Below are 26,618 nucleotides of genomic sequence, written 5' to 3'. Positions count from 1 at the left end.
TCTGGGCCTTGGAGCATGCATCAGGCTAGTCAGCTTTTGGGAGCTTTGAAAGAATTTGTCTTTCACTGCCAGATTAGACAGGGAACGGTGTGTTTTTGTCACCTTCCTGTCAGCAACTTAGGGACCTGGTGCGTACTTAAGGCCTTTGATTCAGTACTTTAAACTGGTTCTACAGCTTGTTCTACAATGAAAGCTAACAGGGGCCTAGTGTAACCCTGCCAGAATCCCTAACTTTGGAGTGTATGAATATTATAACCATTATTCAACATTCTGTGCTCCTTGTGAATGCCAGGCTTACTATGTTGGAATTTACAAGGTCTCTAAGCATTGTCAATGGAGCTTACAAGGTCTGCAAATATTGCCAGTGATCCTTACAAGATCTGCAGACAGTAAGGTCTTTGTTCACTGCTCATGGTTCTTTCAAGGTCTGCAAATAAATGCCTGCAAGGAAATGACAAGCTCTGCAGCCACAACATAGGGAGCTTGTAAATTCTTCAAATTTAATTGTGCTTGTGTACTTTCAAACTCCATTGATGAAGCCAATTGAGCTTCTAAACTTCAGGAGAGGAATAAATCAGGGACTTATTAAATTATGAAACCATTCTTTGGTGCACCTGGCTCTCCTCTGGAGTGAAAATAAGTCCCTTCATACAAATATCTCCTGCAGAAAACTTTCTAGGTAGGAAACCTTCATATAGAAATCTTTCTACCACGTGTGTTTCTGAGCAGATATTCTATAAAGGACTTTTTACAAAAGAAATGTTGTGTGCAACCTACTTATTTATGTATATGATATTTAGCATGTAGAAGCCTTTGTGTAGCAAGTTTTCAGCATAAAATCACCTCAGATAGAAAGTTTTCTATGTGAAGATTGTGTATAGAAAATTACTCCTAGGAGGAGGATGTGTTCTATGGGAAGTAAAAAAAAGGGTTTGGAGAGTAAGTACTTGTAGCTCTCAGAAAATGCGGATAGTGATACAAAGCCCTTGTAAAAAAAAAATAACAAGGAGTCCTTGTGGCACCTTAGAGACTAACAAATTTATTTGGCCATAAGCTTTTGTGGGCTAGAACCCACTTCATCAGATGTATGGAGTGGAAAATACAGTAGCAGGTGTGTGTGTGTGTATATATATACACACACACACAGAGTACATGAAAAGATAGGAGTTGTCTTATCAAGTTGGGGGTCAGTGCTAACGAGACAATTCAATTAACAGTAGAATACCAAGGGAGGAAAAATCGCATTTGTGTCCATTTATTCTTTTGCATAGAGAAATCAGACATCAGGAATTATAACATTCAAAAACCAGTAGGAGAACACTTCAATCTCCCTGGTCACTCAGTAACAGACTTAAAAGTGGCAATTTTTCAACAAAAAAACTTCAAAAACAGACTCCAAAGAGAAACTGCAGAACTGGAATTAATTTGTAAACTGGACACCATCAAATTAGGTCTGAATAAAGGCTGGAAGTGGATGGGTCATTACAAAAACTAATTAACCCATACTAATTTCCCCCTACTGTTACTCATACCTTCTTGTGAACTGTCTGAAATGGGCCACCCTCATTACTACTACAAAAGTGATTTTTCCTCCCTTGGTATTCTACTGTTAATTGAATTGTCTCGTTAGCACTGACCCCCCCCCCCATTTGGTAAGCCAACTCCCATCTTTTCATGTACTGTGTTTATATATACCTGCTACTGTATTTTCCACTCCATGCATCTGATGACGTGGGTTCTAGTCCATGAATAAATTTGTTAGTCTCTAAGGTGCCACAAGGACTCCTTGTTGTTTTTGCTACAGACTAACACGGCTACCACTCTAAAGCCCTGGTAGTCTTTAGTCTTGCTTCTGGGTCTTCCAAGGAGTAGAACATACACCACCACCCCCAGCTGTTGTTTCATTTTATATTTATTTTTATATATATAATCATTATTATATAAGTTAACAAGATTATATATATATATATATATATATATATAAGTTAACAAGATTTTTATTTCATTCTTTTTCAAAAGTTCTTCATTAAAATAATTTAAAATAGTAGTGGAAAGAAATGAAAATACTTGGAAGTTTTACTTTACGAAAGAAAAGAAAAGAAAAGAATGATTGCCAAAAGTTTAAGATAGATTTAAGGACAATAATCTATATTGCTTAGAAAAAAATAATAGATTCTTCTATAGTAGTTACATTTCAAAACCAACACTTTTAAGTAAGGAAATTGGACATTAAGATTCCTACACCAACTTTAAAGCTACCTGTTACTTCTGACCACTTTTCTTCACATAATATTCAAATATGTGCTACAGAACCTCACTATTCCATGGACAGTTCTACATATTGGCTTGTAAAGTGTGAACCCACTTACTACTTATAGCCACAAACCCAAACCCTTTCTGGCCTCCAGGTATGAGGTAGGTATGATACATTTTGCAATTGATACTGCACATACAAACCACACCACACCTTACTCCCCTCTGTCACCACTAATGAACTGGGAGCCCCAATGAATCTCATTCACCATCCCAAGATTGGTCAGAGATCCCAAGCTACATATACAAGCAAAAGATTAATCTGCACCATATCAACCTACATATGTGGGCTGTGGAACCCACAGCAAAATACACATCTTCACAATGTCTTGTGGTTCCCCTATACTTGTATCGGCCAAAAATAAGAGTGTAAGTTATTTTATCCTCTGAACTTGCCAAGGAGGTTTCTTCCTTTTCTTTTAGATGTGGATCTAGCCACAATTATCCATGTCTTAGTCACTTCCAGGTAGGACCTCTGTAATTAGGCTACACCTTAAACTCTTACAGAAAATACAGCTAATGCAGAATGAGGCAGTGTGCTTATTAAATGGTGTTTCATGCAGGGAGCAAATATTACTATAAAGAAAGAGAGAGAATTATAATAACCTGAAGCACGTGACCTAACTACTCTCTTATTTAAAAATTTGGGGGATAGCAGCAGGACATTTGGAGTGAGTAACCGTTGGCTTTAGAATTCATTCCCACTTTGATAAACCAGAGCCCAGATTTGGTGCCATTCAGGACATGCTGCAAAAGGTCACCCATTCTCGTAGGTTATTCATGTTGGTAAAAGGTGGCTTGAGGTTAACTGGTTGTTGCAGAGGAGCTTATTTGGGACTGCGTGTTTGTAGGTTTTTAAAGATTGTAAGTACCTTGAGAAAAAGTAGAGGTATGGGGGCAGGGGTTTTAAATGAGGTTGTGCAAGGAATATTGGGGAGAAGATTGTTTTTAGGGCTGACATGGCCCATTAAGAAAAACCTGTGTAAAAAAAACCTATTTAGTGACTGGCTATGCTTGATAAAGGTCTGTTGTTGTTGTTGTTTTTTAAATTGTAAGCCCCTGTGGCACAGGAACAGATTAAAAAAATGAATTTAATAAATCATCATATAATGAAAGCCCATACCATTATACATCATATATGTAACAGGACAAATATATTTCTTTTATGTGGCAATGGGGAGGATTTCTTGTGAGTAAGTGAAAAACTGGCAGAGTAAAGAGACAGAATTAAGGTAGGCGTAAAAATCTTAATTTTCAGTCTCCTTACTTTTGAAGCATGTAGGGCCAGATTTTCAAGCGTTCTGCAAATCCACTTTTTTAGATGCCTATGTGGAAGCTTTTGCATACTGAGCCCTTTTGAAATTCCAGCCTACATCATTAGATCCATTCGCAAAGGGGTTTATTTTGTTGTTTAGAATATAACATTCTGTTACATTTTTAAAATAAGCAAAATACATTGTCACTCATAACTCTATCCATAATTTAACATTTTTTATTGTCTCTGACATTCCTATAGGCCATACTTCTGGATCTTTTTTATTTCCATATTTTATTATTGGAAAAATTTGCAAGCCATCAAAATTTAGTGGTATAGATTGGACATTAGGAAAAATTTCCTAACTATCAGAGTGGTTAAGCACTGGAATAAATTGCCTAGGGAGGTTGTGAAATCTCCATCACTGGGGATTTTTAAGAGCAGGTTGGACAAACACCTTTCAGGGATGGTCTAGTTAATACTTAGTCCTGCTATGAGTGCAGGGGACTGGACTAGATGACCTCTCGAGGTCCCTTCCAGTTCTCTGAGTCTATGAAGATATTCCCCTGCCCAATATTTTCATAAAAGGTCCAATCCAAAGCCCACTGAAGGAAAGACTCTGATTGGCTTCAATAGTCCTCAGATAATGTCCTAAAATATTTGCAAAATGTAATGTAGAATCATTATGCTTACATAATAATCCTATTTGGAAGTGTGGGGTTATAGTTCTCATGCTTTTATAGTTCATTTTGGTTTATAAACCTGTGATTTTTTTTCATTCTGTTTCATATTCAATTAAGAAATCCTTGTCATGGATATAATTTTAGACAAAATAGGAGAGAGATACTTTGTTCCCCCTTCATATTTCATGAATGCTGTAGATGTTTAATTAGAAATTATGTAATATGAATAAACTATGAATCAATGTGACTGTATAAGATAAATGCCACACAAGGGCTTCATGCTACTAAATCCTTAATCCAATATTAATGCAGTATTCAGTATTACTACAATGCAAACTCTGAAGATGTTTAAAATGTATTATTCTAGAAATCTCAAAGGAGATGCAATTCAATCCCATGCAGAGGTCAGCACAAGGCCTCCACACCACTCAAGTCCCACTTAAGATCTATGCTGAGGAGTTAAGTAGGAGTTAAATGGTATATATACTTTGTGCTGATGCCCTGCTCAGGGGAGAATTTCACCCAGTCATTTATGTTGGTGAAGCAGCAAGGAAATATGTGAAAGCAGCTCACATTAAACAATAGTGTGTGTTTTCTCTACCATATATAATGACACCAGTGTGTGTTTCTATCAAATGGCAAAAGAGTCAGGTGAAAATCCAGTTTCAAATGCACAACCAAAAGATTGTTTCCCACTATATTTTGGGGGGGAAAAGCCCTCACTTTTAGTGTGGCACTTACCCATGGTCACTTAGCAATATAAATCAATGTGGGAAAAGGCAGAAGTTACACCAGGAGGAAAGATGGAGATACCGTTCTTCAGGGTGCAAGATGAACAAGTTAGATGCTTTAAAACCTTACTTCTTGCTGCGCTCTGGATAAATTGACTCTGGATAAATTCCCTATTGTTTAGTATATACTAAACGATATATATTTAGTACAAAGATGACTGAAAACAGTGATGCTGCAGTAAAACTAGCTTAACCCTGGGAGAGGCCACTTAGTCTAAAAATTGGTATTTTGGCTTTTCTTGGTAATGAATATATTGCTCTTAACCTTTTGGATTATTTGTTCTTAAAAGTCTCTTGAATTATCTGAATCATCTTCTCTTTCCAGAGTGCAGTAGGAAACAGTTTTTAGAAGTATCTCGCCCCTTAACCTTCCCCCCAATATTTTACAAGAATATTGATCCCCGTCTTTCCTTTAAATGTTGCTTCTGCCTCTTCTGACACTGACCTAGAATGAAATGACCTTGGATAAATGCAAAATATCAACTGAGGGATCATATCTATGACTTCTGCTAAGTAAAATCAAATGGCAGTAGCAACGTTCTATTTACGTTCTCTCTGTTAATATTTTCGATTTCAAGTGAGTCTCCTTTATTTGTAATGGTGACTAATTATTTAAATAGACTCCGAAGCAAGAGATTTTTTGTTGTTGGTCTCTCTACTCCTTTCATTCTGGAACAGTAACATAGGGCTTGCCAACATACAAAAGTCAAACTGAAAAAAACTAAAATGATTGTAATTCACATCATTAGTGCAAGTCTGTGTGTGGACACTGTTCATTCAGATTGAATTCCCATTTTGATATAACTTAAATCAGTAAAAAATCAATTTAAATTAAATTGATATAGGGCAGTCTTAATCTGAAAGAAGAGTTTCCACATATACAGTTTCACTGAAATAACAAAAGGTTTGAATTACAACTGATTTCGGGTTGTTTTTTTTTTTCGATTCCAGTTTATGCATAGACAAGCCCTTAGCTCGGAACAAAACTCACTGTAAGTGAGCCAGTTTCTGGAATAGATTCTCCGCTGGTGTAAATCAGCATAGCTCCATTGAACCAATAGAGCACTGCCAATTTACACCTGTTGATGAGCTGGTCCTTTAAAATGACGAAATAATAGATCTGAATGTAGACAGGGTTTAGATGTGCCTTATTCACATTGCTATCTTCCAGCAGAATACTTGAACTACTTACAAGGCTTCACTCTCTAATTACAATAAACTTCAAAACTCTCTTAAGTTGGGCCAAGCTCTGCTCTTGGGTCCATGCACATGTTCCCACAGAGCATAATTTGGCTATTACAGATGAGATACAGTTCTAACACACCCATATAACAGGTTTCAGAGTAACAGCCATGTTAGTCTGTATTCGCAAAAAGAAAAGGAGTACTTGTGGCACCTTAGAGACTAACCAATTTATTTGAGCATGAGCTTTCATGAGCTACAGCTCACTTCATCGGATGCATACCGTGGAAACTGCATCAGACATTATATACACACAGAGATCATGAAACAATACCTCCTCCCACCCCACTGTCCTGCTGGTAATAGCTTATCTAAAGTGTTCATCAAGTTGGGCCATTTCCAGCACAAATCCAGGTTTTCTCACCCTCCACCCCCCCACACACAAACTCACTCTCCTGCTGGTAATAGCCCATCCAAAGTGACAACTCTCTTCACAATGTGCATGATAATCAAGGTGGGCCATTTCCTGCACAAATCCAGGTTCTCTCACCCCCTCACTCCCCTCCAAAAACCACACACACAAACTCACTATCCTGCTGGTAATAGCTCATCCAAAGTGACCACTCTCCCTACAATGTGCATGGTAATCAAGGTGGGCCATGTCCAGCACAAATCCAGGCTTTCTCACCCCACCCCCCCTTCCCGGGGACACACACACACACACACAAACAAACTCACTCTCCTGCTGGCAATAGCTCATCCAAACTGACCACTCTCCAAGTTTAAATCCAAGTTTAACCAGAACGTCTGGGGGGGGGGGGGGGTAGGAAAAAACAAGGGGAAATAGGCTACCTTGCATAATGACTTAGCCACTCCCAGTCTCTCTTTAAGCCTAAATTAATACTATTGACTGGGAGTGGCTAAGTCATTATGCAAGGTAGCCTATTTCCCCTTGTTTTTTCCTACCCCCCCCCCCCAGACGTTCTGGTTAAACTTGGATTTAAACTTGGAGAGTGGTCAGTTTGGATGAGCTATTGCCAGCAGGAGAGTGAGTTTGTGTGTGTGTGTGTGTGTCCCCGGGAAAAGGCGGGGGGGGGGGGTGAGAAAGCCTGGATTTGTGCTGGACATGGCCCACCTTGATTACCATGCACATTGTAGGGAGAGTGGTCACTTTGGATGAGCTATTACCAGCAGGAGAGTGAGTTTGTGTGTGTACGGGGGTGGGGGAGTGAGAGAACCTGGATTTGTGCAGGAAATGGCCCACCTTGATTATCATGCACATTGTGAAGAGAGTTGTCACTTTGGATGGGCTATTACCAGCAGGAGAGTGAGTTTGTGTGGGGGGGGGTGGAGGGTGAGAAAACCTGGATTTGTGCTGGAAATGGCCCAACTTGATGATCACTTTAGATAAGCTATTACCAGCAGGACAGTGGGGTGGGAGGAGGTATTGTTTCATGATCTCTGTGTGTATATAATGTCTGATGCAGTTTCCACGGTATGCATCCGATGAAGTGAGCTGTAGCTCACGAAAGCTCATGCTCAAATAAATTGGTTAGTCTCTAAGGTGCCACAAGTACACCCATATAAGCAACACATACTAAAAACTTTATGTACTAAATGGCTTTTTAAAGAATTTGTTCATAATGGAGTTTTGTATAAAAAAGGAGGTATTATCACCTCTCTGTGCCAGAGCGTAGGTGTGAAACTTTCTGTTCTTAATGAGAATTATAAAACAAAGGTCTGGGCACTGAAATGAGAAGTACACCATAAAATGCCTGTCTAAATCCCTATATAGCTAATTTTAGTTTTTCTACATTTTTGAAAGAATAAATATTTTGTAAAGCCTTATTTTCCCATCAAGCCTGCAAACATCCAACTGGTGCAGGTGGCTCATAAATAATTAAATAGCTTGGTGTGATACTGTAAAAAATAATGACGTTTTAAGAAAGATAGTAACAGATTTCCCAAGACATGAACAATGTATTCTCTACTTACCCACGGGAGACATCTCCGGAACCCCAGCAGTGTAAGGGCCATCCAGAAATTTTGGTTCATTGTCATTGATGTCCTGAATCTTAATGACGAACTCCGACTCTGGTTCCACAGGTTTATTAGTGAGCCTATCTAGTGCTTGTGCTCGGAGTGTGTAGTAGGCCTGCTCTTCCCGATCCAGCCTCTTTGTAGCATGAATATCCCCCGTGTTCTCATCAATAATGAAAATGGAACTTGCCCCTTCGCCTGACAAGATGTATTTGATGGAGCCATCTCCTTTATCAACATCAGAGTGAAGCTGGTGAAAAATTGATGAGAGATGAGATTAACTTACAAGAGAGTCAGTGATATGGAGATATGTAAAACTAATTCTTATGTCATGCAGCAGTACCTGAAATTCTATTGTTCTTGGAAAGATAAGCTGAATGTTTATTGTGTGCGGCATGTGAAAGACTATTAGAATCTGTCAGCTAGCTCTTGTGAGCAAGAACATTTCTTTCCTTTCTGTATGCAATCTCACTTTCAAAAGCATTTTATGTCATTCCAAAACAATAGTAGCCTCATGCTGTATTTCTGTTCTATACTGATATCTGTTCTTAAATATGGGTAACCATTTAGTAGCTATCAATGCCTATCTGACAGGATGTTTGTGGTTTTGGAGGAAAGTTACTATCAACTAAATCTCAATAATTGTCTCTTACCTTTTGGGTACTCTAGATCAGCTACAAGATAGTTTTCCCAGTGTTCATTGTACAGCATAGGCTGGGAGAATCAGAACAGATTAGAGAATCAAGGAGTCTTGCTCTGCTACTAACATATTGTATGGCCTTGAACCAGTCACTTCATTCTGTACCTCAGTTTCCTCATATGTAAAATGTGGATAACCCTTACTGGCCTGCAAAGAGTTGCACTAGTGCTAAAAATTATCATTTCATTGAGATCAAGATAAAGTTCACAAAATTCCATCCAAAACATGAGCAAAATGCAATTTTGTAATACAAATGGCAGAAGTGTAGATCAATAAAAACCTGGAAAACAGTCACACCTTCCTATGCTCCAGGAATGATATCAGTTTATTCATTATACATCACCTAAAGCCTGTCCTAAAATACAGGAACAGTATAACCAATCTGCACCTACACAGGTAGTAAGAGCACTGTATGGTACAGCTGCATTTCATAGCTAGAACCAACTCTGCTTCACACAGGTATTCGGCTAGAACATGAAAAGAACCAAGAGATGGTCTAACACCTTTATATAATGTCTACCACTTCACAGCATGAATGTCAAGTGTAGCTATAATGGGAAGGTAACAGAATCCACACATGCACATCCCCAACTCTCCCCCCCGCCCCTGCACAATAAAGCCCCAAACAAACAAAAAACACTTCAGTAGGGAACAAGTGAAAACATGAGTCATGTGCACTTTAGCACCTGCTGTTTTGTTAAAAGATTATGTTACTTGAGGACAATGACAAAGATGTTCAAACTGGTTGCTTCTTTTATCCTCTTTGGAACACCTTTCACCCCCATATCAAACGCAGGTTGAGCCTGTTTGTATTTTACCGTCTTCATTATCATTCTTTCCATCACTAATATATATTTTTTTTCTCAGCTGGGAGTATCACTAGGATTGTAATCACTGCCAGAATTCATGGGCAGAAAATTGCTGTCTGAGTCAGAACTTAATACAATTGCAAAAGGCCTGTGTCATTTCAGCTGTGAAAAATTGGAGACCAATTCTGAATTTTTCCAGTGGATAAAGAGCTACATATTACATATACATTACCTAGCTTATAGCCCCTGGGTAGCTACTATTTATGCAGTTGCAGTATGCTCCTTCTACCAATCTTAATAGATGGACTGCAGTCTGAGCTTTTAGTGGACAACTGATACTTTGTAGACTGAAAGAGTGACCAGCAACGTTCTTTGATACTACAAAATTCAGGCTGTGGGTGAGCTACACTCAATGCCCATTTTGTTTTATTAGAATTACAGAATATTTTGTTCTTCTAAATCTTTAAAAAACAGTGCCCCGGCCTCAACTAGCTGCAGAAGCACTCCCTATTTATTTAACCCTAGGGGAAACCCTATATCACCACAGAAGGCAATGTGGTGCTCTCATTTTATAAGAACACCCTAAAAAGTTTGTTTAAACACTTTTTTGAATATTTTCATACCGGCATGAGAAAAATGAAAGTTCCATGCAAGGAACAATGTAAAAAATTAAACTGTACTGAAAGGATCCAGAGAGCTGGAGAATGTACACATCAGCCTTGCTTTAGATCTCTTTAGTGTAAGTCTACTATTAAGATGGAGGAAGTAACTCACCTTGCAGACTAAGCATAGGACTTAGACCCAGGAGTTCTGGGCTCTGCTTCCATCTCTGCTACTGACTATTAATGTGCCTGTGGACTAGTCACACTCTGTTATTCGGTTTCCCCGTCTGAAAGTGGAATAATGATATTTCCCCAGGTCAGAGTCTAAAGCTTTGTAAAGCTTAATACATGTCTGCAAAGCACTTTGAGACCCTTGGAAGGGCTAAATATTAACATTTGGCCTTGTAACTGACCTGGGTTCATCCTGGGGGATTAATATGCAAAAGGAGATGGTGCCACCTCTGCAGCGCTCTTTGCCAGCTGTTTTCCAGGAAAACCCTACTATGGAACTCTGCGTGGAAGAGCTCCAGGGAGTTTCTGCAACTCAGATGGTGTGTAAGGTAGAGTAGTATTGCTCTGTGGCATTGCCCCCAATAGGCCCTCCACTGCACTTGTGATTCCCCACATAGAAATCCAAGAGGGACCTAACACAGAAGTCTAAAAGGGGACTCAGCCATTAGCAGTGCAAATACATTGATTTCAGGGGAGAGGTTATCCAGTAGAGCAACATAAATGACTCATGTCTCTGCAGAGGGGGTGGTCCCAAGGATCCAAAAGGGTTTGGACATTTTGCCCACTCCCACTCTGGAGTTCCCCTAACTCATTGCCTTTCAGGCACAGTTTGTAGGAAATCCAGTGATCTTAACCTCACAGAGATCTCCTACCCCACCAACCACAGATTTCTTTACAAGGGGCCATAATTAGGGGGGAATGGTCTTCATTACTTTCTCTAAACCCCAAACTTTTTTTTTTCAAGGATTTCAGATCTCTTCATTTAAAGAAGGAACAACATGTTCCTCCCAATTCCTAATGCCTCCGTGCAAGTCCACCTTTAGTCAATCCCTCACATTAGCTGCACCACGCATACACATGTGGGGATCTAGGTCACATTATCTCTATCTTCCAAGATCTGTTGTACGGGCCCAGATGCCTCTCAGCTGAGCCCCAAGCACATCTACTATTAGGTTTTGTAGGTTCTGTGGGTTAATCTTCCCTGGCATGCATTGTGCACAAGAGCTCACAAGAACTAAAAGTGAAGGCACCAGGCTCGAAAAGAGAAAACACAGAACGCACCCTTAACAGTGGGAGAACGTTACCATAACCACGAATATTTAGGGACAACTAACAACTCTAGAAAGTCGGCTCATGTGAGCCTGCTGGGAGTGACGAGATCTCCAGAGGTTTGGTAATGATCTGAATTACATATACACATTTTTTGAGGTTTATGTATCACTAATGGCAATTATTTTCACTGTGGGCTTGACCCTGCAAGTTGCTGAGAGCCCTTAACTCCCAATGAAATCAACAGGAATAAAGGTCACTTAGCGCTTCACAGGATCAAGCCCTAAAAAAAAAAAATCACTTTGAAATATTCTTGTGTGTATGTGTGAGAGAGAGAAACAGTGAGCTCTTTAGATTCTGACCAGCAGACACTACTTCTCCAATCAAAAAATGAACCAAATTTTGCCCTCAGTTACACCCATGGGTCCCGCTGAACCAGAAGGGCTAAAGCTTAGGGTACAGTCTGACCTACTGTGTTTGTATTTATTTAGTTCGGACAACAATTACTCTGCCATTCAGGGTCTAACGAATGTCTAGTCAATTTCTTTCAGATTCACTGACACTAAATGCTCTCTGCTTTCAGTCATCTTGTAGGTTGTGATTCACAGGGCCAATGATAACATTGGTTTGCATTACTTAGCATTATTGTGTGCTGTTGTAATATCTCCTATAGAGCTAAAAATCTATTTCCATCAATAACTATGGATACCTGTGCACCAGAGTCAATTTGTCTAACCAGCAAGGCTCTCCCTGACTTCTAGAGGCACGGACTGCTATTTCCCTGGTTTCAGACTCCCTCAAAAGAGGTGGAATGCTAATATTCCTGTCTTCCTCTTTTTAACATTAAATACATTTTAAATCTATATCTGAAGCTGTTCCTCGTGGTGACAGGATTGTTAATGGCTGCTGTTTCATTGCAAGGTCCAGAGATGCAAGGCCTGGGGCAGAGTGGAAAACATAGGGACAGAAAGAGCATGAGGAGCTGCAGGCTTTCCACCACCAACAGGATCACAAAGGCTGTGGTGAGAAAGAGGGAGAGAGAAAGAGTATGAGAAGCTGCAGTATTCAGAGATTCAGAAATATTGGGCTTTGAATCGAATATAGATACTTATTCTCAGCATAACTGAGAAAGTCTCTTGCAGAGGAGTCACCACACTTCACCCCTTTCCTATCACTATGAAAAGTATGAGAAAGGGATGGAGGACAAAGGAGAACTGATTCCTCATTCATAGTTCTCTGTACTGTGGAGATGACACAAATGTACCTGCTCTCTTGTCTTAACACTAAAACTGAGCAGGGATGATGAGGAGATAGGAGGATGAGGGTTGGGGGAAGTAATAAAGAAAGACAAAATGGCAGAACTCTCTGTTTTGGCTCTACAATTGTGGATTCTTCAGGTTTTATGTCCAGCCAACAGTTTGGATGAGCTAGGTCCCTGACAGCACCCTTCTCCCCATCTCCTCCACCCCCCCCTCCCCCCGCCCACACACACACTCATCTCACCAAAAAGACTGGAGATGGATTGTGAAGTTGTCATAAATATAAAGGGAAGGGTAAACCCCTTTGAAATCCTTCCTGGCTAGGGGAAAGCTCCTCTCACCTGTAAAGGGTTAAGAAGGTAAAGGTAACCTCGCTGGCACCTGACCAAAATGACCAATGAGGAGACAAGATACTTTCAAAAGCTGGGAGGAGGGAGAGAAACAAAGGGTCTGTGTGTCTGTCAATAGTCTGTCTATATGCTGGTTTCTGTCGGGGATAGACCAGGAATGGAGTCTTAGAACTTTTAGTAAGTAATCTAGCTAGGTATGTGTTAGATTATGATTTCTTTAAATGGCTGAGAAAAGAATTGTGCTGAATAGAATAACTATTTCTGTCTGTGTATCTTTTTTGTAACTTAAGGTTTTGCCTAGAGGGGTTCTCTATGTTTTTGAATCTAATTACCCTGTAAGATATCTACCATCCTGATTTTACAGGGGGGATTTCTTCATTTCTATTTACTTCTATTTTTATTAAAAGTCTTCTTGTAAGAAACTGAATGCTTTTTCATTGTTCTCAGATCCAAGGTTTGGGTCTGTGGTCACCTATGCAAATTGGTGAGGCTTTTTATCCAACATTTCCCAGGAAAGGGGGGGTGCAAGTGTTGGGAGGATTGTTCATTGTTCTTAAGATCTAAGGGTCTGGGTCTGTAGTCACCTAGTCAAATTGGTGAGGCTTTTTACCAAACCTTGTCCAGGAAGTGGGGTGCAAGGTTTTGGGAAGTATTTTGGGGGGAAGGACGCGTCCAAACAGCTCTTCCCCAGTAACCAGTATTAGTTTGGTGGTGGTAGCGGCCAGTCCAAGGACAACGGGTGGAATATTTTGTACCTTGGGGAAGTTTTGACCTAAGCTGGTAAAGATAAGCTTAGGAGGTTTTTTCATGCAGGTCCCCACATCTGTACCCTAGAGTTCAGAGTGGGGGAGGAACCTTGACAGAAGTGAAGGGGACACACTCACAACTACCTGCTGCCATCCCATTGGCAAGACTGAGAAGGGAGCTGGGAGGGAATGCACAGCCACATGCCCAGATGAAACTAAAGGCACTTTTCAAATATTAAATTGTCCGAAGACGGAATGAAAGTAGGGGGAATCTCAAACAAAATGATCTTAGCAATGTGCTTGCCTCCTTTCTTTTCCATTGTATTTATTTAAATGGTCACAAACAACAATGCTGTTACTTAAATACTTAATATTATTGGATTTACTATTTTATTTGATTGTAACTATGCAATTTTGTCATATATTTTAATATTGTTGTTTGTATTGGCCTTTTGAATTGTGATTGTTAATTTAAAATGTGTTACATATTTCCCTAAAATATATACCTGTACACTATTTGTTACATGGGAGGGTGTTTGGGGAACAAGACTCAGTGAATTGGAATAATTTCAACCTGAGTAAAAGTTTCAATCTGGAATGAAATTAGTCTATGTAGTGCTAGTGCAAATTTAAATTTGATTTGCAGACTTGTCATATTCCTGTTAAAACCAGGGTGCTCTCTCTCCCCGGCTCACACCCACTTATTGACCTTATTGTTCTCAAAATGGGTTCTTGGGTACTGAGCACTTTTGAAAATCTAACCATATATCATGAATTGACATTTTGCCTCATCACAAAATCTTGTGAAATCGAAATAGATAATTGTAATACACATAACTGACATCAGCAAAGGCTTGTAATTCACATAATTCACCTCACACCCAGAAGCTAGCCATTGTACTTCCCAGCTGATAATGATTTTCTTTTAGAAACCTGCTTCCAAAGAACACTGAGGAACAACTCCTGGAGGGCAAATGTTTCCTTTTGTTTTTGTTTTTTGTTTGTTTTTTGTTATTTTATGTTACATTGCTGTACAATGCTAGGATCGCAGGGGAAAAACTCTATTCTATGTTCTGCTTTTTAATATAAGAATCAATATAGGGAAGGGATAAAGTAAAGAGAAAAGTACCAAATATAATTGGATGTCCAAAAATAACTATAATCTTAATCAGGGAATGTTAAGGGGAAAAAACCACCCTATTCTAAATAATATGCTTTCTAAAGGCTTGGCTTTTGTCATGGTGTCCAAGACTTCACTCTCAGCAATGCCATCAATGCGTGAATGGAATCAATGTAGATAATTATGCCACAATGGCACTATTCACCCTTCTGACACATGTTTTTGGCTCTGTTGCTTTGGGATCTTGTCATATAAGAGCAGAAATGACCATAGTCCATAGAGGAAGTAGCACCACAGTAAACACACATTCACTCTGTGTAACACAGGCAGAAACATCAAGGATTACTCAGAACCTGGTCCAACCCAGAGCACAGCATCTGCTGGGCACTGGCCTGAAGATACAATGAGGAGCAGATGCCGAATGGAATGTAGATGGCAGAAGAGACTAGTATTGGCTTTGCAATCCAGAGACGTGGGCAGATAATGGAGAGAACAGATCCATATGGGTCAGGAAGGGGGGCAGCGAAATGTGAGAAAAAAAGACATCAGGGAGAAAAGAATAGAGTAGACATGACACCATAGACCAGGGGTTCCCAAACTTGGTTCACGGCTTTTTCAGGGTAAACCCCTGGCAGGCCATGAGACACTTTGTTTGCCATAGACCATATATGGGGAGAATGAGAGAAAATCAGATGTCAGATATGGGGACAGGAAGCAGTGGGCACACCAGACATGGAGGTCAGAGTGATAACAGAGGAGGAGGGAAGGCACAGGGGTAGAAGAATATGGAGGGAAAAGACAACAGGAGAGATAGAAAGTGAAAAGGAATGGAAAGAAAAAATAAAGAGCTATGGAGATGGTATAAAAGAAAGAAAGCACAAAATAAAGTAGTGAATGGGGCTGATTTTGCAGTCTAGGGGTGGAGAAAGAATCTCTGGGATAGAATGGTAGCAGCTCACCAGCATTTTTAATATTCCATCTTGGGCAATGGATATCCTATGAATGTTTACAGCATTTTCTGCTGCTGGACAAGCATCATGTAACTGTAAATGTTTGCTGTAACTACCCTGTGTTTACAGAGACACTATGGTCTCCAGGGAAAATTTGTATTAACAGTTAAATTATATATTGGGAGGCACAGTGAAGGCTGTAGTAAATTTTAAAAGGTTGAGAATCAGCAGAACCAGGTGCTAGAGGGAAAAAAAGGAAAAATGCAAGTGCCCACACATGCACAGAGCAGTGAAAAGAATTAGAGTATTTTTCAAAATTTAGAGTCAGAGGCTCAGATCCTCAGCTGTTCCAGAGCTCTGTTCCAGAGCATAGCTGAGTGGGAAAATGGAAATATGGCTTTAAGCAACTTTAAGCAACTTCACTAACCTCCCGGGCTGCATTGGGTCACTGGAGCCCCTAGAGTAATTTAGAACAGCCGGGGGCTGCTCTAAATTATGCCAGCTTTGAGAGCCCCCCACTAAGGGCCTTTGTGCTGGCTGATGATTGCCACACCATCTCCTGCCTCTGCAGCCCTTCTGATACAATGGGCAGTCAGAGAGATCGCATAGGGCTGGCTATGTCAACTCTAGCCAACCAGCTTTCCTATTGTGATGCTGTATGATTGAAATATGACCACTTGAATCATTAATATTGCCACTGTTAGACAACTGCAACAAATCTTGTACAAAGTATGTCATGTAATGTGTCAATGGAAAAGATATGTTTTGCTGAGTATGATTATCCTGTTTATATGCATGTATCATTTTTGTATCTGAAGTTATGAATATTGGCTATATAGAGCTATATATCAAATGTGTTTGCTCCTGAGATAACATCCACAAGGTAATTTATATCCAATCTGGCCAACACATTATGAATGAACTATTCAAGTTGATGGCCCATTAAATAACACTTAAATCTCACAATGGGCCACAGGAGAAGCTTCTCCCCGCCTGGTGGTCCTTCCTGTGGATGCTTTAGCCAAAATATGGGTAATGGCTGCTTCTGTGAGTCATCGAAGCATGCAAGGGTATTTGACTTGCTCACGTGACCTTGAACTCCATCTTGTGCCTGTAATTTTCCATAAACTAAGCAGTCCCTCCACATGGGAGAAAGTACAAAAGAAGGACCCTGGAAGCATCTCCACTTTGCCTCTTTCCTGCTCTGATCTCTGGACTACGGATTTACAATAAAAGGACCATATTTACTATGGTCAGAGGACCTTCCAATGTTTTGGAAATTACCACAGACGTTACAAGTGACCAGTCTGTAACATCACTGCTACAAACCTGATCCAAGAACTTTGCAATGATTGTATGTATAAGACTTCCTTAACCATTTTAATTCTCTCCTCTTTCTTTTCTTTTCTCTTATAAATAAACCTTTAGATATTAGATAATAAAGGATTGGCAACAGTGTAGATTATTGGATAACATCTGAGTTAAATATTGACCTGACTATGTGGCTGATCTCTTGAGATTAGAAGACCCTATATGTGACTAAATTGGTTTTCAGTAACCACTCATCATAGAGTCCAGTGGTAAAGCAAGGGCTGGAATGCCTCAAGATTCATTTTAGACTTATCACTGATGCATTTTAGACTTCTTGTTAACCAGTGTGGTGAGACAGAAGTTTACTTTTGTTACTGGCTTGGTATATTTTACAATGGAATAACCACCGATTTGGGAGTGATTCTGCCCTATTTTTCAGCAGTTTGTCCCGAATCTGATATTCTCATCTGTGACCCACTGTGACACATATGCCAGATGACTCTTCACTGATCCTGTTATGGAAGCTTTCTGGCCCTTTTTGGTACTAGAGCAACACAAAGGGGCCGGAACTGAGAGTAGGCACTGGGTCACAGAGATAAAAAATTAAGAATTTTATTCATTTCCTCAAAGGAAATATAGTTGCTATCTCTTGAGGCCAAGTTTTGAATTGACAAGAAGACTCAACTGTCCTCTCACTCCTACAAGTCAAGGGTTGAGACATTTGATGGGACAGTTTGGTGATGCATGCACTGCAAAAGCCATACGCAGCACCTGTTCTGTGAATAAGGAGGACTTCACCAGACTGCCAAACCTCCAACTTCCACAAGCATTATAAATTTCCTTTTAAAAGACTCACTTTTTATTTTAACCTTTATATCTTTAAAGTAGCCAAAGAGATTTTATGAAGCACAGAGCTTGTCTGTCCTTCCAGACTGGTACTATATGGTGCTAATATCACACGGTATAGCCCATATCAGATTTTTAAACATCCTCGGACCCAACTGAACAGTCATTGAACCAACAATAAAATAAAGTAATGTTGAAGCAAACACATCTGTATTGCTTGATAAATTATTACTCAATCATAATCCAAGCCAATATTCTTAAACCTACTCCTCAAAAAATTTCAGTTATAATTTAAGTAAGCCCTCAAGGTTTCTGAATGAAACACCAAGTTCAGATGACAGGGTCCCCCTAGGAATATGAGTTACTGTCATCTAAGGACTGGAGGTTGAACAATTAATAAGAAAATACAGAAAATTGGATGTGATAACAGCAGCCAAGTCACACACACGTTCTATAACATGTACACAACTTTTTTCCTCTCAAGGAAATGTCACTCAACTAAATATATACATAATATATAATGTCATACAGAGATATAAATCTCCTTGTTGGGTCCTCTCAATTCTCTACATCTGCAGATGCTGCAATCCTAAACCTCTGCCTTCCCCTGCCCCAGTTTTAATAAGAGCACTGGATGCCCTGTGGCTGCAAGGAAATGTGCAGCAAGCCCATTAAGATTAGCACAGTTAGAGAAACAGCACAGAGGCAGCTGCTGTTGTAGATGGAGCTGAGTGGCATATGTAGTCCATGAGTATTCTTGAGGAGTTTTAATGGGCCATCATCATGGTATGTCATGCTTCAAAATGGTCATTTGTCATTCACGCTTTTAAATGACAGTTTGGAAGCTCTGAGTGGTAAAAACCATTTGTATACTGTACATCTTTACATACTAATTGTGAAATATTTAATTTAAAAAAGCAACAATTCTGTACTGTAGCACCACCAACAGCCCACAGGAAACTTCACACTTACATAATGGGAAATGGGCAAAGAAGGAGGGATAACTGCGTGGTTACATACATAGAACCCAATTTTTCCCTCACTTATACACATGCAACTCCACTGAAGTCAATCAGGCTGTAACTTAGAACAGGGAAAATAATGTACATTGAACAATGTACTAGATGAAACATGCATTTTATAGGACTGTGTTTACTGTGAATATTTCTTCAAGTACTCAGTATTACTATTTCAATATTCAAACTGTATAATTCACCAGATAAGTTATATGGTATTGTTTCTTCTCTCTGACCTAACCAATATAAATTACTTCTGTTTCTACCCAAAACTGATTTCATTTTGTGATCAAACAAATATCAGTGATCCAACCTTGCTCATACAAGTGCTTATGAAAACAAATAGTGAGAGAACATGCTTGAAGCACAATTCTACTTAAAAGTTACTGAATAATTATTCTCATTAGCTGGAGAAGGCAAATTTAGACCTTTTAATTTACTTTAAATGTCAAGATAGAGTTACACCTCTCTTCCAAAATTCTACAGGTTTTATCATATACTCCATGTCTATTCATAATGCACCATGTTTCCTGATATTATTTACTATGCCAATGTATTTACTAGTCCAGTGACTTGATTCATTTTGTTGCCAGGAAGCACTGAAGCTGTAAAATAAAAGCCAGCTAGTCTCTGTTTCAGCTTTCTAATCAAATTCTGTAAGGCTCCCTGTATTCCACATGTTTAACTCCTATAAAAGTGAATAGGCATTAGGAATGCAATGTAATAAATGAATACCATAGACCCCAATCCTACAGGGTGTTCCATGTAGAAGGACCACTGTGTTTGCACAGAGCTCCACTGACTTCAATAGGTCAGCTCACATGGAGCAGCTTGTGGGATTATGATGTTAGTGCGGAGCTCGAGGTATCAAGTGCATTTGACAAGGTTAAACTATTTGCCCCAAATTATTTTCCCCAAACATGTAAAACAAATCCTATTTCCCACCTCTACTCCCACAATTGGAAGCCATCCAGAAGCACTAGCTAGCATAATGTAAATAGAGACTAAATTTGAAAGAGCGAACTCTCTTCCAGAAACTGCATGGTTTTATTGCATTATGTAAGTCATCTATGTTTTATGGAGTTTGCAGAATATTAGAGGAAAAAGTGTTTTTTTCCCTTTTTTTATTAATTGTGTAATGTTTAAAGTACTCAGATTTCTTTTTGACATTGCAAGATTCGGTTCTGTACTTCGGGGGGTGGGGGGGAATCTGCATAGTCCATGCAAGTGCAATTCTGCAAAAGCAATATTTTTTTTCCCCCTGCTCATTGCTTTTGGGAATACATAAAATAAAATAAAATAAAAAAAAAGAAAACAGACCTACCTATAAGAAAGCTAGTTCTGCCACAATATTTATTCTGCTAGTTAATCATGATATTCTAAACCTGAATAAAATACACAGGAGTCTGGGGTATGTAAAAAAAGTATATTTTTTCCATCAACATTTTTAGAGCATTTAGACCCCCCCCCCCAAAAAAAAAAAACAAACCCAGGAAAGAAAGACCTCAGAAGTAGATACAATAGTAGCATCACTCATAACATACAGCATTATTATGTAAGTACTTGAAGAGTGGGTAGATAAGCATACACTGTACGTGTTTGTCCATGTCCATAATCTCTAATTTAGAAATGAAAAATCATTTGGCATAAAACATAGTCTTATGTATAGACAAATATGTACATATATCAAACCTCCATGTGTTTATAGAGTATAAACCATATTATATACTCTATGTGGTCTTTTTTGTCAAATTACTGATCTACAGTTTAGAGAGATTATTCTTTTTCCGTTTGAACTATCTAAAATAGCTTGCAGCACTATTTGGTTGATAATGATTTTCTCATAGGAACCTGCTTTTGAAGAACATTAATCCATTAATACAGAGAAAGAGATTCCTGGAGGATACATGTTTTGTTGTTGTTGTTGTTGTTTTGTTTCAATGTTTTGTTTCAATGTTGTATCCATTTACTGACACTTCCTTTGCTGTTGAAATTTTAATGTTACCAAAAATTCTCTTGTAATATTACAGTGCACATCAGTGGGTCTGGGAGGTGCTGAAACCCTAATAGGATGGGTGAAAATGGTAAAGTGTGTAAATGTAAAGCAGTCAAAGTAATTACTGTGACTAATTGTTTTTGTAGAAGTCTATAAAGTACTGGACTGCAGCACTATGCGTGATCTGATCATTTTAATGATGAAAGATTTATAATGCAGAACAGATGCAATAAACTGGGTCCAAATCCACTTTAACCTTTAATTCCCTGAAAACAGTTAAAGAGTTGTTAAATAAAATCTATGAAACTATTAAAATAAAATAACATTATCATCGCTTGTCTCCCTCTTCTTACTTTCAATGCCACTCATAACACACACTTATAAGACATCTTGCTCAACTCTAGCTGTTTTGCTTAAAAGACAAGTTACTATAATTAAATATAGAACCATATAACTGTATGGGTGATCTGGGCTGAACAATGAACAGGTCCCTGCTCTGACAAGCTTACAGTCTGTTACAGTCAGTGCAGTGTTATATAATATAAGGAAGTTATATGGTTATACTTAGAATGTTCCACAGACTAGGTTTAGGAGGGTTGTTCATTCATTCATTCAAAGAATGATCTTTAACCAGGAATTACTAAAGAAATTTGCTCAGATTTATTCCTACGAATATTCCCACTAAATTCAATGGGACTATTCACAGATTTAAAATTAATCATGAGATTAAGTGCTTTCCTGGATCAGGGCCTTAATGTACGTACAATAGGTGGCTATTCCATGCTTATGGCACATCACTGACAAACAGCAAGGAGTTGAGAGTGGGCAAAGAAATTAAAAGACGAGAGTAGCAGAGAAGCATGAGTAAAGAGCTTTAGCATGGGTAAATTATTTTACCAAAAAAAAAGGGAACCAATGAAAATCTATACCAAGCCATAGACACTCCGTTCCTAATATGTCAGAGGATAACATATGAAACCAGTGCATAGCTCAGCTTCTTATGTTAGTGGACCTCACAGTTTAATTATGCTCCCTTAGATGCTGGTGTTGTGTTTTAGTGCCAGTGCTGGGTAAAGTCCATTAAAAAAAAATAACAGCAAAATCCACTGCCATTGTTTAGCCCATCATTTCAAATGGCCAATGGCTCTGCAATCACATCCGCCAATTCCTTTAACACTCTCGGATGCAGTGCATCTGGCCCCATAGACTTGTGCTCATCCAGCTTTTCTAAATAGTCCCAAACCACTTCTTTCTCCACAGAGGGCTGGTCACCTCCTCCCCATGCTCTTCTGCCCAGTGCAGTAGTCTGGGAGAATGATCAAATCACTGGTCATTGATGCCCATTTAATTTAATGCTCTTGCTTTCAGTTAATATATATACATTAGGGTGGATAGTGGTTCTTCACTGCTACTGGCTTGGTTGATGTTCAATCATAACACTTTTTTAGTGTTCTCCACCAGCCACCACTAGTGTTTGTTTAAAGTTGCGGTTTCTGTAGAGCAGACCACCAGATGGAAGAATAGATGACATATCCCTTTATGCAGTCAGAAGTTATGGGCAAGATAGTACTTTTTCACTTCATCTTTTTCTCATCTTACTCATTTTTATTTATACTGATATTCTATGTTCTCTTCTTCCCAAGATTTCTTTTTTTTTTGTCAACCAGTACATTGCTGAAACTTTAACCTCACTAACAAGAATTAAGTAATTTAATCAATATTACACCTTACCAAATCTGTGTCAATAACACTCTGAGTCAGGAAATCAGACATATTTGCGAAGGTTCAACACACGCTTAAATCTCCCATTGAAGTCAATGGATCTTAAACAGATGTTTAAAGCTAAGTACATGTGTAAGTGATTTCCTGCTCTGGGGCCTTAATGTGCATGCAAAGCAACGGTGTTTTAATGAACAGAAATGTGGTTATGAGAGGGAAGCACTGCACAGACAAACTGCAAAAAGCAACATTAAAAGGCAATGGGATTCTATTATATAAATTGATAGTGTAACTGTTCAGTATTCAAGCTGAAGTATGGTATGCACAGTAAATATGGATGTTTCAGAGTCTGTCTTAAATTGTTCAGATCATTTAAAGTGATCCCCAGTGAATAAGTGCTTTAAATGGTTTGGTTTCTTCTCAATTTTTTTCTTAACATTAACATTTGCAGGTCTACTGGGACTTCTGGATATAACCAGATTGGTCTCTGGGTAGTGATTTGCATTTTGATAGGCACCTTTACTGTAGGTTACTGGGACGAGTGGAAGGGGGCAAATACAAAAACAAACCACCTACCTGTGGTATGGATGGCGATTATCAGACTAACTGCTTATAGTACCTACTGACTTCACTGGGAGTTGGATTGGGTTTATAGTGAATGGTGTAATGCCAGTCTGGTAGTTGAAGTGGACAGCATTTCTTTTTCCCCTTCCTATTCCTTTGAATATGCAGAGTGTTAAATAAATATAATCTCATCTCACTCCTGTTCTATCAGTACATCTTGTTTCCTTAAAAGAGCACCCTGTAGCATTTGATATGATCAGCTGAAGACATTAATTGACTAAAATCAAAGCTATCTCTGTGAATATATAAGCTTTTCTGATCTAGATCATTAATACCAGGAGAATGACATGATTTTTATCTGTTTTTCATATCTGTGTCATTGTCTCTGTGTTTCTTGTAAATTAGCCTCCACTGTTAATTGCTGGTGATATAATGGATTTATGTTCAATTTACAACCAAATGGTAAGAAATTAGTAAAATGGCATGTGCTGTTTTACTATGGATATGTAGGGTTGCTGAATCTACATTAAAATTCAAATTGTGAAGTCTCTGTGCTAATCTTGAAAGTTGTCTGGTTTCTACTGGAAATGTTCAAAGTTTCAGTTCAGAAGCTCATTTCTGATGGTTCCCCTATTCCATGTCACGGGGAACTTCAGATTTACATAAATATTTATCTGATTATATGACACAAATATTTCATTTTACCCCAACAAAAGATTTCCCATAGTAAAGCAAGTTGAATGTACAAAGACTCCCAAACAAAACTGAGGAAATTAGAGCACTTCTATCTAATCATCGGTTTCATGCTGTTTTTCCCTCTGAATGAACTCTGGTAGGATAAGAATAGAAATGATAGTGCACTCCCAGTATACCAAGAGGACACACCATGTATTTTAAGGATTGTGATCATCATGAAAATAGAGGAGTTATTTGCATTAGTTATTTCATTAACTGCAAACTAAATCAGTTTCTTTACGTTTCCTCCCATCTACATCAACTCTATTAAATTTACTGTTACTTGCATCCCTCTGATACTTCTTGATTGTGTATATCACCAACCATTTCCTAAAGGAAACTTTTATTACAGTGTCTGAACACTTCATTTTTAAACCTGAATCCCCAATGTGTTGTTTTTGAAGATTAGAGTTTAAATCAGTGTAATACTTGCCCCCAGCGTTCAAGACTGATCTTTGCTAAGTTTCACTTGACACAGCATGTAAACTTCTCCACCAGATTGTTTGAGCACTCTCAAAGCTTAATTGATCCAATTTGCATGTCTCATCTTGGCAGAATTGTGTATCATTTCTATCCTCTTGGACTAAGTGATCGCAATCTAATTACTTTGTATACAAAGCATATGGAATGTTTCCAACTCCTTTGCTATCCCCTTCCATGCAACCATGTTAAAGCTTTCTAATTCTACAAGCAATCTGATCTTCCAGTATTTTTACAGGATTATTGTCTCATTGATTGGCCTTCTGTCACCAATTATAGTACCCTAAAGCCAATGTACTTTTTTTTTTTTTATACAAAGCATTTTCACTTTGTATAACACCTTCTTGTGGGCTTTTTTATAACAGGTGTTTTATTTAACACTCTGTTCATGTTAATTAACCCTATTTAAGGGAGCAGTCCCTTCCAGGCCAGATCTTCTGGTGTAAATCAACATTGCTCCATTGACGTCAATGGAAATATGTAAATTTACACCAACTGAAAATCTGTCCCTATATTTTTAGGGAGGAAAATAATCTACCATTTCCCCATTGCTCCAAATCCTGTGTATATGAAGGGAGTTTAAAGGACTGCACCAATTTTTCACCTAATTTATAACTTTCAAAGATAAAAAAGTTACTTTAAAACCATTGATATATATCTTTCAAATGTTAATTATGCTTTTGTACGTTTATTACTATTTTTTCACTTACCTAAGCATACTTTTCCCCTACCTAAAATGAGCATGTTACAGTAACCATCCTTAAATAACAAGGTGATCTCTTCAGAAATTGCATTGCCTATGAATTAATGAGATCTAGCTGTCTAAAATAAAACAAATAAATAAATTTAAAATAAAAACATTAAAAAATCTGAAGCACACTGGTCAAATTAATGAAGACCATGGATGAATAAATTTCAGACATAATTAAAATCAAGCACTAGAGCGAAATGGAAAATTCTATTTGATCAATTCAATGATCAGCTCAAGGCTTGATCTTAATTCCCTCTATGCCCTCAACCACCATTACCAAAATTCTGTTTTAAAAAATGAGTATCATGCCCCTTTTACTTGGTGTCCTCTGCGCTCAATTTTCCTGCCTCGTGTCCCTTCCCCCAGGATCCATAGGCAACTAGTGCCCAGTATTCCTGCACTAGTGGAATGCTGAGTTGTTGTTTTTTTCCCTGTGTTCTGCCTTGCTGTTTTATCTTGTTTTTCATGCACCTCTCTAATCATATTTGTTAAGAGGAGAAGACAGGGAGCTTTTTTCTTCCATTTAAAAATATGTTAACAGACTTAAAGTATGTAGTTTACAGCACATGAATAGTCTTCAGAATTAGAGTTGATTGCCACCTATGGTGTCATCTAAGAGGGAGCTGGGAATCATTGGGTCTGCTATGCTGCTACAAATGACTAAGCAAACACAGAGAGGACTAAATGACTCCAGTGGAGAATGTGTAAATGGATTATGAAGTGTCATAGATCCGAGAGAGCATCCCTCCCTATCCACACACTAAGACTACTGTGAGAGGAATCCAAGCCTCGGCTGTTCTTGATCCTTGATTTGTTTCATGCTTCTGGAACTTAAAGGGAATCCAGCCACTGCCCCAATCTGAGGGTTCCTAGGTGCACACTCAGGGTGCAGGCCTTCTATCTGGCATCTGCCTCTGAGTGTTGGAACCGGCTGTCCCACCACCTACCCCCTCTGGGTGCAGTGCTAAACTGTCAGAAAACTACTTCTTAAACACACCCTTTTGTCAAAACTCCACCCCAAAGGTGTGAAGCTTTTGGTTTACAGTTTAAGGATATGTCTACACTTAAACCACTACAGCTGCACTGTTGTAACGGTTTAAGTGTGGACATATATTTAAT

General features: G+C 38.7%; 1 protein-coding gene across 2 annotated transcripts in view; it reads right to left on the bottom strand.

Moving 5' to 3' along the window:
- Window positions 1–26,618, bottom strand: part of CDH7 (cadherin 7) — a 102,732-nt gene that overhangs the window by 47,981 nt on the left and 28,133 nt on the right. For both annotated transcript variants that reach the window (XR_007355258.2, XM_048840169.2), the window contains exon 3: window positions 8,220–8,514. Coding sequence is in view for 1 of the 2 variants with exons in the window: in XM_048840169.2 (XP_048696126.2) it covers window positions 8,220–8,514 (295 nt within the window). In the remaining variant the exon portion in view is untranslated. The remainder of the gene's footprint in view (window positions 1–8,219; window positions 8,515–26,618) is intronic.

The sequence above is a fragment of the Caretta caretta genome, chromosome 2 (assembly GCF_965140235.1).
Source record: "Caretta caretta isolate rCarCar2 chromosome 2, rCarCar1.hap1, whole genome shotgun sequence".
Taxonomy (NCBI): Eukaryota; Metazoa; Chordata; order Testudines; family Cheloniidae; genus Caretta; species Caretta caretta.
The sequence above is the reverse complement of the archived record's forward strand: the minus strand, read 5'-3'. Positions and strand labels throughout refer to the sequence as shown.